The sequence below is a fragment of the Felis catus genome, chromosome D3, assembly GCF_018350175.1.
Source record: "Felis catus isolate Fca126 chromosome D3, F.catus_Fca126_mat1.0, whole genome shotgun sequence".
NCBI lineage: Eukaryota > Metazoa > Chordata > Mammalia > Carnivora > Felidae > Felis > Felis catus.
Genome location: NC_058379.1, coordinates 74,082,559 through 74,098,349, shown reverse-complemented (window position 1 = coordinate 74,098,349; position 15,791 = coordinate 74,082,559). Strand labels below are relative to the sequence as shown.

The window sequence follows — 15,791 nt, the reverse complement described above, 5'->3', positions numbered from 1 at the left end:
TTTTATTAAATCCTTTCTTTTGCTTTTGATCTTATTTATAGCAGAGCCACTGGTCATATGGAAACTATTATTGTATAGCTGGGAGATGAAAGACTTCACTGCAGTTAAATAAGAGTGAATCATTCGGGCCAATAATACACACATACAGTGAGGTACCATTTGCGTCCACAATGCCCTGTGTTGTTCCCTTTGTAGTAAAGCCGTGGAGGTTTATAAAGCGCTTCACAAAAGTCTGCTTTTTGTCCAAAATATGTAGTCTGACAACACGAAAACACATTAATATATAGTCCTTAGCTGCTTCTTCATATATCTGTGTAATACCAAAAATAATGCCACTTCTCGATGTAAAAATAGAAACTTTCATTTAAAGGTGAGATGTTATCTCATGGATTTATTAAACGTCATCTTTTTTAAAAAATATATTTAGATAACTTGTGTCAAAATTCTACCCATCATTCAAAGCCTATTTAAGAAGGAAGTCCCTGGTTTCTCAATCTGATATGGTTTTGCCCATCCTTTAAAACCCCACATAACCTTGAACTCCTTCGTGGCATTCCCTTAAGTTTGTCTTACATGTCTTCAGCATTAAGCTGTAAGAACCTTAAGTAATAGACGTGCCTATCTTTTATTATTTCTCCTACAAATACCTGAATAGTGCCTTGCATACAGTAGACATTTCAGAGGCATTTGTCGAATTAAACAAAAAATGTTTACTTGTGGATAGAAACCCTTAAAATGTGTCTTTGATGATATCAAAAGGCTATAGATTTCAGAGATAGTAAAACAGATACATGCCACATGTTTCATCGTTTACTATTTAGGAAGCATCTAATTGCATGTGATAATATTACAATCCTATACAATGTCCTGTATACCTAGTCCTTGCCCTTGGGAGACTTACATCTCAAGACAAGTGTAAGCTTTATGAATGGTAGCCAAACAAAAGCATTGAAGCGAGTGCCCTGCGCTTTAATTAAGCACTGTCCGTGAGTGCTTTTCAGGGCAGTGTCCATAATGAATAGTCAGGGGAGAGCCCTGTCCAAGCCCAGCAAGATGGTGAGAGTTCTAGAGACCCAGACAGTCAAGGAGTAGTTGGAATAAGGGGATCTGTGGGACTAATAAAAAAGAAGTGGTCGGTGAGTTGTGCCGAGGAAGCCAGCACTGGGAGGCAGAGCAGGGAGGGCTTGGATCAGGCCTTGCTGACGCAGGAGTGAATGTGGCCGATGGGGAGCCATGGGTAGGTAACTAAAGTTGGAGATTAAGGAACTTGAAAAGAGGAAGGAACTGGAACAAACGGCCCTGTGGTGTCCAGGTGAAGGACACAGATGCACAAGGTACCGATCTTAGACCTGACCCACAGAACGATGACCAGCTGTGCTAGAACCTTGACACGCAGAGGAACAGTTGACGGGCAGAGAATATAGCATTCAGAAAGGGGATATTTAGGAAGTGATGGGGAAGGAGTGTTTCATTGGTTTAGGGAAACTTGTTACCCTTCCTTTCCAAATATTTTACAATAAGCATGTGTTACTGGGATGATAAGAAACGCATTTAAAAAATAAAGGCCAGTGAGGTGAAGATAAATCCCTAGGGATGGACCTCCCGGGCTGGCTACAGAGCACGCATTATGTGCAAGCCAGCCCCTCAGTTGTATGCTCTGCAGGTGTGTCTGTGCTCGGGGATCCCGAATCCCAGGCACACATCAGGTGTTCAGTTGTCTTTCCCTTCACTGCAAACAAAAGAAGCCGTGTACAAGTAATCGCAAACTTTCACCATAATCTCTGTGCTAGATGGACTTGGTTCAGCAGATGTGGATTAAGTTTAGTTGCCTACCACTTACTTACTAACCTGCTACCTGGGGCAAGAAGGGGTGAAATGGACTCTGTTAACCACCTGCTGAGGTTCTCACTTGGTGGAATGCATCCAGTTACAGTTTCCCCTATAGGAAAGTGTTGTAGAGAATTGGGGGCGGAGGGTGGAGATACAGAGGAGAGAAATGAAACAGTTTTAATAGATGGAACTTATGAGTTAAGAAAAAAAAAAGATGAACTGAAATCAGATAACAACCATTTGCATCTCTCGAACTAAATCACAGAATCATTCATTTTAACCACGCTGGTGGACATCAGGGGAGTTTCAGCCTGGCCGATCATGTGACAGGTCAAGCCTGCCAAGGCCGGGGTCATTTACATCAGATTTAAATCCTCTTGAAAATTATTTTATCATCTGGAGAATAAGCATTCAATAAATCTCCAAGAATTGCCCAGTAAGGAATTACCTTAACTTTCAGGCAAAGCATAAGCAAAGCTGTGAGGCTGTGAGATTTCTAGGGAAAAAAACAGGTGTTCTCTGGTGTGAGGAAGTCTTCTCCCAATAAACGGCTCTCAAGAATCAAAATCCAAACAGAAGAAGCGAATCCAGATCTGACTTTTCGTGAAAAGTCCTTTAAATGTTTAATCACAGGAATTTTTAAAAAGTAGTCTGATAATTTTTTGAACTGAGAAATATGGAAGTGATATTTGTGGTTGAAGAGTGTCCCAGATGTTAGAACTTTCTCACACAAAGGAGTTGGTTATCAGAGGTGGGTCTTGTTTTCTGCTACATCTCAGGGCCTCCGGTGTTGTTCCTCGCAGTATCCGTCCGTTGCCACCGTTTCGTGAACTTCCGGGTACCCATCTGTGAGCCATTAAAGTTTGCATGACCACTTCCCACCTCTTTAAAAGATGCACTTCTGGACTAAACAATGTTTTGTACCTTTGAGAAAATAAGTTTTCTTTCTTCTAATATGACAGAGATCTGGCAGGATCCTAGAAACTGAAATCTAGCCCTCCACAACTGTCATGTCTAATTGATATGTCATGGGGAGATTACAGTTCAGACACCACAACTCTTTTCTGTGTCAGTGGGTGTCTAATTACAGTAAAAGCCCATCAACGTTTGTTTTGTGTTTATGGAAAAACAGGAAGAGGAAGAGGAAGAGGAAGAGAAGAGAGAAAAGTAAAAGTTACCAGGACTTTTTTCTTTGTCCCATTTCCTTGTTTTGTTTCTTCTTTCTAAAAAACACCTATGTCAAAAGACACATTTTGAACCGGATGCCATGAATAACAAGCTTTTCTTTTGATAATACCAAAAAGTTTCTGATAGCATATCTAGTTTTGTATCATTATCACTTGGTCTAGAAATTAATGACAAGTTTCCTAAAGTTCCCATCCTACACTCTTTTAGAAGGATTATGGTAGAAGAGAAGGAACTGAGGTCTGAAAGCCTGCTTTGAAGCAGTTATCTCTGGAGATAACATTAACAAGGATTGAATAACTGCCAAATGAAATTTAATACATTTTCCCATCCATGAAATAGGCCTCTTAAATACAACAGAATAATTACTTTCACAATACTCCCTGGAAACAAAGAGAGCAGAAACACTGAATGTCTTTTTTGTTTGTGGTGTTTGTTGTTAGCTCAAGGATCAGGATAAGGATATTTACCAGGATGCTGCACGCATCCCCACATTAAAATACCCTTGCCAACAGCCACCTAATTTGAAGCTGCATGTCTTTGAAATCTGTTTATGTTGGAGTTGTGGCAAGTATTAAATTTTGTAATTTAGTTAGACATCTCGGCCGTGGCCTTGGCCATACTTGGTGAACTATGGTGGTTTTTTTCCCTATGATAAAGAAAAATAAAATGAGTTTCGTATCTATATCTACACACACACACACATGCCCATATATGCACTCTGTTGTAAACAAAAGCTCCAAGAGATAAACCCTTTTTGTCCCTTAACTTTGTTCTCCTCCCATACACACACACACACACACACACACACACACACACACACACACACCCCAATCAAATTATTCAGTGTTGTTATAACTTTTCTGAACTCAAAATCTATTTTAGTCTTATTAGATATTTGCCAATTCGCTTCACTGTCTTCAGCCTTAGCTTTCTTCTCTGTAAAATGAAGAGTTTGGCCTAACTGGGTTCCAAGTCTCTCAAGCTCTTAAAGTTTCTATGCTGTGATTGAAAAGTGCTTCCAGTGTATCCATCCTCTCCTTGGAAAGTAAGGTTATTTAAAATTATATGTTGTTTACATTATTCAAAAGAAGTAATGTACTGCTGAAGGTATTTAATTATTCCCAGTGATAAATTAACACAGGAAAATTTAAATAGCCATGTCAGAATTTGAATATAACTTGACCTGAGATGCAGGGTAACTTAGATATTTGTATCTAAGAGCCATGATTTGGGGGGCATGATTTATGGTGGAGTGGGCATCCATGCTTAGACCACATGATCTTCCCTCCTCTTCTTTTGTAGTTCATTGAACCAGTAATGGGGACACCTAACCCTAGAGTGGCCCATTCAAAGGATGGTTCGTGTCTGCTTCAAAATGTTGAGCTTACCATCAGATGATCTTGGCATTCTGAGCTCAGAAATACTAAGAGAGGGAGTTAGCAACAGGTTCAGAACCTTAAAGAATGTACTGAGATATCATGAAAGGAGAGTTCAGACTATAGTCATGAAGGGACAAATGCCAGAGAGACAGAGGTACCAGCAGAGGGACAAGAGAGGCTGGCCCATGAGAGACAAGGAGTGGCCTTAGGTCCTGGGTGTTCTCTGGGCTCAAAACCTAAATTACAGAAATCATGAAAAGTCTCCTTTTACTTGAGAGACTTACTATGAAAACCGCCACACTAAAGTGATCAGTGTGCAAAAATCCCACAGAGAATCTCTAAGCTTCATGAGGTCATCTAAGTTATTTACCATCCCATCCCTAGCACCCCCTGGAGTGACCAGCATGAAGTAGATGAGTAAATATTTCTTGAATTAATAAATGTACTCTTTGATCAATCAGTTAACTCTGTATAATTTTTAGAAATTTAATTTTGTCTTTTACATTTAGCATAAACATATCTAAAACCACATTGTATGTAACTAAGAAGACTATTCTTAAAGATTGCAAAAAATAAAATTTACTATCAATATTGATAAAATTAACTACTTAGACTGGCTTTTAACTTTAAACTCTTGCTTACCTAGATGAAAACGTTATGAAAATAGGGCTTTAATGAAGTACAGATTTTCTAAAAGTAGGTACCATCCTTAGAGTCTATTTGCAGGTTGAAGGAATCTGCTTTTCTCTAGTTATATTCTTACCGATTTATTATTTGGAAGGCGGTCAAGCCTTGACCCTTGTATTCTGTACATATTGGCTCCTCCTTCTATTTATGAGCTATTCCAGTGATGGATTGGGTTGACCATCCACTATCATTCTTGCCTTGTCTCTTATGTGACCAAAAATAATGTTTCCGAAAGAGAAGTAAATGGGGTTAGGACATGCTGTCTGTGGCCAAGGAAACAAACAAAGCAAAGTTAATTCTTCAGAATACTATTGCATAGCCACAGGCAATGGAATTGATCCCGGAGAATCAAGCTCATTACCACAAGGATCTCGACCCATCATCATTCATTCATTTGACCTGGAATGTGCATAGTTTACAAAGGCAGCCTTAAATCATCAAGAGCAACTTTGTTCGCAACTTCCTTTGTGGAAAATGATTGGTATATTATTTGAGATGATCTGTGGAAAATATATAAAGTTAGTTAACATGTATGGCTAAAATCCAAACAAATACAGTTGTAACAACTGTCTTCTCAACATATTTATAAGATCATTTAAGATTTCACTGTCATTGTGTAGGAGGAAAGATTTAAAATCAAATGCACGTGAACAAAATAGAGACAAAGAGTACAAAGATGATCTTAAATGAAGGTAGCTTGTGTTCTGAGGGGTTTTGAACTATATAGACTTTTATTTTTACGTGGTATGCAAGGATTTGCAGATATTTTCACATAATATCTATAATTGTTAAGTACCTATTATGTACCAATTGTTTTGCCTATTACCACCCTTTGCAATAAACACGGGACTCATTCTCTATAACCTAGTGTTAATTTCTTCAGTTTGTATTTGAATACCTTACCCATGGTTACACAGCTAACAAAGAAACCAGTTACAGTTAAAATCTAGATATTGTTGATTCTCATCATTGTACTGTTTTTACTCAGTCTTTCATAATAGTTGAGGCAAGGAAAATACAAAGATAATTGGTTGTGGGCTCTTTTTTGCTCTTGTAAAAACTAATCTGAATGTGAACTAGAAGGGAGAAAAGAAGCACAGGATCAATATCTGAATATATTTTAAGTAAAAATCAAAACCCTAACCTTAAATTACATCACGGATGCCTACAAAGAAGGCTTGAGGGTTTTAATAGAATGCCTAACGTAAAAGCATTTACGTCTTTGCTATGCTCAAACCTGGGGTTACCTTCAGTGACTCCAATTTAGAATCACCTTCTGTGGAAGTTTAAGAGATTAAATCCATTGGAAATACCAATAAATATGAATCAGCACTAAGGTAATTATTTGGGTTAACATTGATTGACAGACTTCAAGAGCTACCATTTGATCAAGGCCTGTAAAATGCACGCATACAAGTTGACATCTTAGATTGGAGGGATAATCATCCATTGAATCAGTCTTGTAAATGCACAAACATAAAAACGGCAAATCAAAACCTGAATGGAAAATAGCTATCACCTTTTTGTTTGGAATAAATATGAAAACATACCAAAAGTGAAAAATGGTTTGGAAGCGTCAAGTGGGCCTGGCCTGCCTGGAAGGACAGGGCGCTGGTCACCAGGGGACAGACGCCAGTGGCATGGCAGCGGTGTTAAACACGTGAAGGGGACTTACACTTACTCCACGAAACTCCCGAAGTTGAAACTAGAACCAGTGGATGGAATACACAAGGAGGCCAACTTGTGATGAAAATGGAATGGCACGGGCTGCTGTGGGAGGTAATCGAGGTCTCCTTACATTCGAAGCACCCTCCTAGAACCTAATAACCACCTTCAGAAGGTTCTGGGAAGGGACACAGGCACACAGGTGGCGGACATCCCTGGACTCTTAGCTACAGCATTCACTTATGCGTCCCGATGCCCATGAGTCTTTAAATCCTTTTATTCTTGCTATATTTTGAATCTGAGCAATTAGTATGATTTATGTGGTCCCTCCCCCTCCCCCCTGAGTTATTTCCTTCTGTACTGTTTTGGATTATGTAACGGTGATACTTCATATCAGGTTGCTTTTAGATAGCGTGTGCTTCATTCGGTTCTGTGAACTTGGTTGTTGTCGGTTCAGATTCTGATTGTCGTTGCTTTCTTTGGAGATACTCTTTTAAAACATTTGGCAGCAAATGAGTGAAGATTCTGCTTTGCGGGCTTTTTGGTTTTGGATGGGGAAAAAATTAAACTTTTTGATTCATAACAGTAAAAATTCAGAGGTAAATATTTTTAGGGTCAGACCCAGGATCCTGCATACATTGTTCACCTGACAATAGGCAGAGAGCCTAACTACTTGAAAATGCAAACAAAAATGTAAGCTATTCATGTTCCTCTTGGTTTGCAAATGCTGAATGGTTTTGCTTTAAGGCACATGCCATAAAGTCAGCACTTGCTGTCTCGTTGTCACTGGTGCAACATCTCCGGACCCTCGAGTAGGCAGTAGTAGTTACTAAAATGCTCAGCAGTGTTTCTTCCAAACCAAGTCATCATGCTGTATTCTGTAATTTTATTCATGGAAACGTAAAGAGTGTTTACAGTGTGGTATCTTTCTAGGATCAGAATAGTGGGAGGAAAAATGGAAAAATGTCCAAACCTCTTTGCATGGCAATGATGGCATTACTGGTGTGTTTAATAAAACCTTTATTGGTACATTTTCCGGTGTGGTGGCATTGGCAGAGACGGTCCCCCTTTGGATTTGGAGCTCAGCAGCTGATGAAATACAGTAAACATTAATCTGGGATGGGCTGCCAGTTTTGGAAAGCCAGGTGACATTTTATTATATTTGTACCGAGCAGGGGCTGTGTCCCATACTGCCGTAGCTTCCGCTGTCAGAGGCTTAGCTGGCATTATGGAAAAAAAAAATGGCAGGCCTGAGAATCTTATCCCCTGAAATGAAAGTCGAATGCCAAATTGAAATTCCTGTAGGATTTCCGATAGCAATGGGGGAATTGAGAAGCCCACAATTAAGCATATGGGCATTAAGATAATTGTCAGATCTGTTGGCGGACATGATAGAAGACAGATGGGTACGAATCAGTGCGCTCCACTGCAGCACCCTGGGAGACAATTTGACGTTTTACCTGCCTGAGCTACTCTGCCATATTTGTCACTGAATGTACAGCACGGCATCTTACTGAGTGTGAAGTGTTTTGCAGGGTTCTGTAGGTGCGTGTGCGGTCCTTCAGCGCCCTCTAGTGAAAGGCATTTGGGAGTCTTGTTTTTCAAAGGCCCGTGTTCCTTCGGCTGGTCCTTGCTGCCCCTGGAAATAAACTCTACGGTTCCTCTCCCCCTTTCAGGTTGGGGCCCATCGTGAAGACGGTGTGGCCCTGAGAGGCAGCCATTCTCTTGTGCCAAACCAGGTTCCAGTTCCACAGCTTCCTGTCCAGTCTGCAACTTCCCCGGATTTGAACCCACCCCAGGACCCTTACAGAGGTAGGTCTGCCTCCGAAGGCCCTTCCGACCTCACTTAGACAATAGTGAATCCAGTGTTGATCCCAAGCTTACTTGGCATACACTCCTCAGGAAGCACTGGCAGAAAACCAAGAAGCAAATTTGGTACAAAAATGGTAAGCAAATGGGAAAGCAGTTAGAACGTAGCCGGCTAATTGTGTTTCTTCAGTAACTGTTTTCCTCAAACATCCTCTGAAATCCTGGTCCTATTTCAGCAGGGAATGAGACAACAGACTGATGAGAGGAAATTTTATTTTAGCTATTTCCACATTTTACTCATTCAGGTCCTCTAATGTGGTTAGTTGTAGCCTGAAAATGATATTTCCAAATGAATAGGAAGGAAGGAAATTGTTTTTGTCGTTTAAGATGGAAGGAAATGTAGGTACATTTAAAAACTGGAACTTGGTGGAATGATTTTCACTTTTCGTCTCGCCCCATAATGATTGCCTCAAACCACGGACCCCACTCAGCTTTTCATGACCCCAGGAAGTTATACCACAGGAGCCAGACCTGGGTCCCATGCTCCCTGTGCAACTGGCTGGCCTGGTGACTGGCAGACACTTAAATTCTCATCACCCACCCCTTCCCATGTTTAGAGTAAAGGTGATAACACTGCCCCGGGAATATGCATAGGCTTTACCACTGGCTAAACATTGTACAAATTGAGTGTTAATTATGTGTGTGTGTATATGTGTGGGTGGGTGTGTGTGTGTGTATGGAGAGAGAGAGAGAGAGAGAGAGAGAGAGTCAGTGCTTCTTAAACCTGAGTGTATATAAGCGTGACTTGAGGACCTTGTTAAAGTGCAGATTCTGATTCAGTAGGTCTGAAATTCTGCATCTCTAATGGGCTCCGGTGATAAGGATGCTTCTGGACCACAGACCAATTTTGAGTGACTACACAAATTACAAACAGAGGAGAATACCCAATAGGCATGCTTATACCTTAGAAATAAGTGGATACATGAGGGTCACGTTTTAAAATGTATTGTGATCTTGAAAGTTGAGCAGTGATAAAGCTAAAAATTTCTTCAGTGAGCAGCTAACTGCTTTCCATATGTACCATTTTTAAATGCTGATTACTCCTTGAGGATAAGAGAAACCTAATTTCAGAATATCATTAGGGTATCTATTGAAGTCTTGACTGCACATATTTAGCGTACTCCCTGGGAATTATATTTTAAGGACATTTTTCTATTAAATCATTGCATATGGAAGAAACTCAATATAATAGCTGATATTTACTTGGGTTCTTAATCAGAACATTGCGGTGTGTGATTTTCATGATTATGATTTTCATTGCAATTAAGTTGATGTTTTGTAGACAGTGAAATTACCATCTACTCCAAAAGATTGCAAAATAGAATTTAACCTCAGAGCCAATGCAGGGAAAACTTGCTTCCACAGGTGCATTTTTGAAACTTCACCAGATCACATGGAAACAAATGCGGCAGAAGGATCACAGTTCAGCAGCATGAACTGTATGGCTGGCAGCTCGCGGTCTGCAGTGTGTGTGCGTGTGTGTGTGCGCGCGCGCACATCTAGTGTTTGGCAGAAACATCACCTGCTCTCTCTCTCTCTCTTCCGTTAGGCATGCCGCCAGGATTGCAGGGCCAGAGCGTCTCCTCCGGCAGCTCTGAGATCAAATCCGACGACGAGGGGGATGAGAACCTGCAAGACACGAAATCTTCCGAGGACAAGAAGTTAGATGACGACAAGAAGGATATCAAATCGATTACTAGGTCAAGATCTAGGTAACAGTATATGATACTGTCGCTTCATTTAATTCCTTTATTGGACTTTGATGAAGTGAACAGAACAGGAAGAAACTATTCAGTTTTTTCCTGGCAGGTAAATCGACAGCTGAAAAGAAAATTAAAGGCCTGCTCTAGAGCTACCGAAGTATCGTTTGAGATACTGGTACTCTAGTGAAGCCTACAGTGTCTTTGCATTTGTGAATTTGGACGCAGTGCTAATTACACACGGTAAAAACAATTTGTAACTGATTCAAGTGCAAACAGTTGATTTTTAAAATGATGCATATTCTGCAAATTTGGTCCGAAATGATCTTTCCAAAATATTTCTAAAAAAGAGATCTTAGCCGTGTTAAAAACTCCATTGAGGTATATGCAACTATGACTTTTTTCTGATCTTGAACGTGAGAATATACTGATTTCCCAGCTTTATCTTAAATATGTTGATCTATCTAATAATAATACCTAAACTGCTCGCTTTTTTCTCCCAGATACTCCCTTCTACAGAAAATACAACTGCAGGAAAATAGCTTCTGGTTGGTTTTCTTAAATATCCAATATCTTTAAATTAGAGTCTTTCTCGTGGAATGTTAACTCTAGTCTGACGATCAAATGGTTTTCGAACACCGTGGCACCCCTGTTCTTTGCTTTAGTTCCCTTGGGTTGTTTTCATTTGTAAATTAAATAAATTGTACCACGACTACACTTCCCCCTTTTAGAAGCTGTCATTCTCGGGGTTAGAGCTAATGCCCTTTAGGAATTAAGAACATGCCACTTTCTCATAATCGCCTTTATAATCATTGGGATAAATTGTAGGACATCCCTGCTAAAATTTCCAGAAAATGGTACAAGCTTCTTACCCCTTACCTCCCACCATCACTACAGAGTCTCCTGACTCTTGGCCACATTGGTGAAATTTTAAGGAGGGGCTTACGCATCCCTACCGTCTTCTCTGCCACTCCCATCAGTTCTCAGTAATTCAACTAGTGGCCGTGACTTATGCATATTAGTAGATTCTTAGAAGTTTCCGTACAACGTTTCACTTGCTGTTAAGAACCTTCTTATTGAAACGGTTATTCTTGTGACATTTACCTAATGCTTCCCAAACTGGGATGTGAGACAATGCTAGGTAGTTTTATTTTCAAAACCAACCTATTTACTATTTATAAGTGAATAATCGGGCCTAATTAGTTACTAGCCTGAATACCTTTGGAAAACAAGTTCCCACTTTCAGACCCACTCTGTGAAAGCTGTGACACCTGTGTGATGTTTAAAAGTGTTACTCAAAATTTTAACTTCAGGGAAGGGCCACCACAGACTTGGCTGTGTTCTCTTTTCACTTGTTACAACCTGTTTGTGTAGTGGAATGTGGACGTGAATTAACGGTAACCTTGACTTGGCTGCCATCAGCAGAAGTTAGGCGTGGTGGGGAGGAGGGTTCAGCAGAAGTGAGGAGGCTTAGATGACACTGAAAGAGAGCCGTTTCCCACAGGTTCAGTCCAGTTGTGTGTTCACCAGCACACATCTATGGCAGACGGTCCCATCTGGCAGGGAGTATATGACCCATAGGGAGATGAGCCAAGTCTTAAGGCATCTTTCTTTGGTGTCTTCCTCTTCCCCTCCCTTACAAGTGTTGTTGGCTTACATACATCATCTGTATTTGCAACATGTGTTGCAACCCAAAGAATCCCACTCCCATTTGTGATTGATTGGAGCTTCTCAGCTATAATTGGTCCTTATTGCAATTTGGAAGCTACCCAGAGATTCTCCAAACTGGAAGATTCAGAGCCACGCATGTTAAGCCAACATTCATTAAGTGTACATTAAATTGACTGGATAACTTACCCCATGTTCTCCTGCTCTGAAATATTGTGATTAACACCTTTATTCTGTGAACATTTCAGATTTGTAGAATTTTAAAGTAGAGGTTAACCATCATGGTCATTTAGATGAATGCTTGGACCTCCAGGTTAACATCCTTACAGATGGTCACCTCCATATTGTTTCATATAATGAGGAGCTTATTACTTTTTCAGTGAAGTTGACCTCACTTTTTATCTCTCTTATGACATCTCTTATACCCAAAAAGCTTCTTGCTCATGTTAACTCAAACTATAACACTCAGAGGCATGACAGCCAGAAACAGACAGAAGGAATATTGCCTTTCCAGACTATACTGGATCCAACCATGCCTTTGCTATGAAATGTAATATTTTGGTTCTAACCATCAGAGATTAGCTTTTGGGCTTCATTTTTGACTCATGATGAGGTCATGGTCATTTATAACCAGTAGCTGTTTGGTATTTAGTCCATCGTATTCTGTTTGCTTTGCACGGTGCGTGCCAACTCAGATTTTCCCAACTTGTTTTGGGGGCTCACAAATGTCCATGATGTTAAAAGCCATGGAGATCATGGTTTTTCTAGCCTTTTTATTTAACACATGGAGAAAATGAGACTCAGATACATTAAGTGGAATAGCCATGCCTTCAGAGCTAGTTATTAGTGAAACATGGACAAAAGTTCTCTGTCTGCACTCTCATTGCTCTGGTGTCTTGAATGTAGGGCCTTCTTACTCCTGTTTCAGCTGTATCGTGTTCATTCTGACCTGTCCGAGTCTTTTCTCAAGCACTTGTTTTCCTCAGGTTCCAGATGTCACAGTATGAAACTTAAAAACGACAGCACACACACCTTCAGTCTGTGTAAAACGCTCTGCTTTGTGGCCATGCAGACTAGCCTCGAGGCTAAGTTGACCGTGGCCTTGCTTGGCAGAGTGTAGCCTCGTTGATAAAAAGCCGTGCTTGCCCTTTACCCCCTACATCAGCATGGGCACACAGTGGGTCCTAACTTTAACCCCTCTGGTTTTGTTTGGGTTGAATGTCTGGGAGAAACGGAATGTCTCGTGTATGGATTGTCACAGCCATCTATAGCAGTCCCAAGTTCAAGTGAATGTAAAATCCTGCCGAGGACAACAGCTGAAGATGGACACATCCCCAGAAAACTCTGGAAGAAAACAAAACCAATTTAGAGACTTTCTTTGTCCCCACACCATTAGAAAATGTCGCATCCCTTTTGTCCCCCAGCAATAACGATGACGAGGATCTGACACCGGAGCAGAAGGCAGAGCGTGAGAAGGAGCGGAGGATGGCCAACAATGCCCGCGAGCGCCTGCGCGTCCGCGACATCAACGAGGCTTTCAAGGAGCTCGGCCGCATGGTGCAGCTCCACCTCAAGAGTGACAAGCCCCAGACCAAGCTCCTGATCCTCCACCAGGCCGTGGCCGTCATCCTCAGCCTGGAGCAGCAAGTCCGAGGTCAGTGCCCCCGCCGCCTCCTCGTAGGGGTCACGGCAGCCTGCGGCTGCAGGGAGTAGGGATCGACTTGCTGGCCTGGAGCGGGAGCAAAGAAGCAGCCCCATAAGCATGGTTCAGAGTCACGGGGTCAAGTGCAGATCGCCTCTGAATCTGTAAAGGCAGCCCCCCTCTCTCCCATGGCTAAGGTGCAGGACGCTCTTACAAGTAAGACGGCACCACAGTGCTTTCGTACGTACTCGCAGGAATCCACGTTTGGTATCTTTGTTTTACCAGCTTCCTTATCCTGTGAAGCCGTCCCGCTTGTACTGGTGCCCCACCAGATGCATGGCTGTAGCGTGCCTTTGCTGGCTCTTCCTCTCGCTGGGTGACGTGCAAACCCCGATAGAGGGTCAGCAGACGAGAGCGCATTACTGCCCTCTGCCAGAAGCCGTGGGCACTAACCACATTCTCGGCTTCACTCTTCCAGAGAGGAATCTGAATCCGAAAGCCGCGTGTCTGAAAAGAAGGGAGGAAGAGAAGGTGTCCTCAGAACCTCCCCCGCTCTCCTTGGCGGGCCCGCACCCTGGAATGGGAGACGCGTCAAACCACATGGGACAGATGTAAAAGGGCAAGTGTGCTCTCTGCCATTTCGGAAAGCCCTTCCTTTGTCGCTCTCCTCCCCGAGGCGTCAGCCATAAACGTCAACATTCGCCCCAGTTAACAAATTTTTCCCCTTTGGGGAAAAAAAAACCAGTTTAAAAATAAAACGTTTACTTCCTCTGTTTTAGGTGTATGAATTAATTTTCCTCTCTTTTTCCCTTCTCAGGTCCAAGTTGCCACATTGCTTCATTAATACAAGAGACCACTTCCTTAACAGCTGTATTATCTTAAACCCACATAAACACTTCTCCTTAACCCCTTTTTTTGTAATATAAGACAAGTCTGAGTAGTTATGAATCGCAGACGCAAGAGGTTTCAGCATTCCCAATGATCAGAAAACCGAAAAACAAACAAAAAAAAAAAAAGAAAGAAAAAAGTGCAACTTGAGGGGTGACCCTCTAACATATCATTCAGAATGTGCAAAGCGGTGTGTGCAGGCTGAGACGCAGCCCAGAGACTGAATGGCAATCTTTCCACACTGTGGAACAATGCATTTGTGCCTAAACTTCTTTTGGAAAAAAAAAAAAATATAATTAATTTGTAAGTCTGAAAAAAATATTTAATTTAAAAAATTGTAAACTTGCAATAATGAAAAAGTGTACTTCTGAAGACAACTACATGAACGTTTTTGTTGGTATTCAAGTCAGCTAGTGTTTATTATTACCGGATATCGAATAAGGGAAGCTCGGCTGCCCTCGTAACAAAACCAGCAAACGTCCTGATGACAACAAAGTGATGACATTAGCCATTCCTTAGGGTAGGAGGAACAGATGGATCTTATAGACCTATGACAAATATATATATAAATATATATATAAATATATATTAAAAATTTAGTGACTATGGTAAGCTTTTGTTCATTTGTTTCAGACTTTTTTCTCCTGTAAAAAAATAGTACTGATTAACTTTTTTAAAGAAAGATTTTACTGTAAATACGGATTTTTTTTCTTTTTTCTTTCCTTTTCTTTCCTTTTTTTTTTTTTTTTTTTTTTTTTTTTTTTTTTTTTTTTGGTCTTTCTGTCCCTTTCCCTGGTTTGTTATCGTAACCTGTAGTGCCGACTCTGCTTCTGGAGAGGTGACGCAGGATAAAATGCTGACCCTGATGTTGTTTTTCATTCATAAATAAGTAGAAAGTTGTTTCTCCAGTCTTTTGGGAACACAGGACTTAAAAGTCACATCATGTGTAGATATTACAAGCAGCATTACCAAGACATGGCAAAAAGAGTTTGTCTGAACTGTAATGTTGCGTTTGTGACCCTATTCTGGGATTTTCAGAGGTACAAGGTTAGAATGCTACAATGTTACCACTGTGCCTTCCAATGTTTATATCATCGGAAACATAACATAATCAAAGTGGCTGTGATTTAACAAAATGATTAAGGTGTTACCTACATGTGTAGCCGAAGTAGTGTGCAGTGAGGCGTTTCTGAATACATGGTCAGATTTTTGGAAAAAAAAAAAAACAAAACAAAAAAAAAACAAGTAAAGTTCAAAAACCATCAAATGAGAAAA

The 15,791-nt window shown here is 40.9% G+C and overlaps 1 protein-coding gene across 32 annotated transcripts in view; it reads left to right on the top strand.

The window, feature by feature from the left end:
• TCF4 (transcription factor 4) overlaps positions 1 to 15,128 on the top strand; it is a 352,018-nt gene extending 336,890 nt beyond the window's left edge. For 14 of the 32 annotated variants that reach the window (XM_019815315.3, XM_019815321.3, XM_045042390.1 and 11 more), the window contains 6 exons: positions 8,426 to 8,561; positions 10,168 to 10,330; positions 10,822 to 10,866; positions 13,411 to 13,640; positions 14,107 to 14,247; positions 14,446 to 15,128. In XM_019815315.3, the coding sequence (XP_019670874.1) occupies positions 8,426 to 8,561; positions 10,168 to 10,330; positions 10,822 to 10,866; positions 13,411 to 13,640; positions 14,107 to 14,243 (711 nt within the window). In that variant the 3' untranslated portion in view covers positions 14,244 to 14,247; positions 14,446 to 15,128. The remainder of the gene's footprint in view (positions 1 to 8,425; positions 8,562 to 10,167; positions 10,331 to 10,821; positions 10,867 to 13,410; positions 13,641 to 14,106; positions 14,248 to 14,445) is intronic. The other 18 variants (XM_006938934.5, XM_045042391.1, XM_023242024.2 and 15 more) reach the window with 3 other exon arrangements.
• The last annotated feature ends 663 nt before the right edge of the window (positions 15,129 to 15,791 follow it).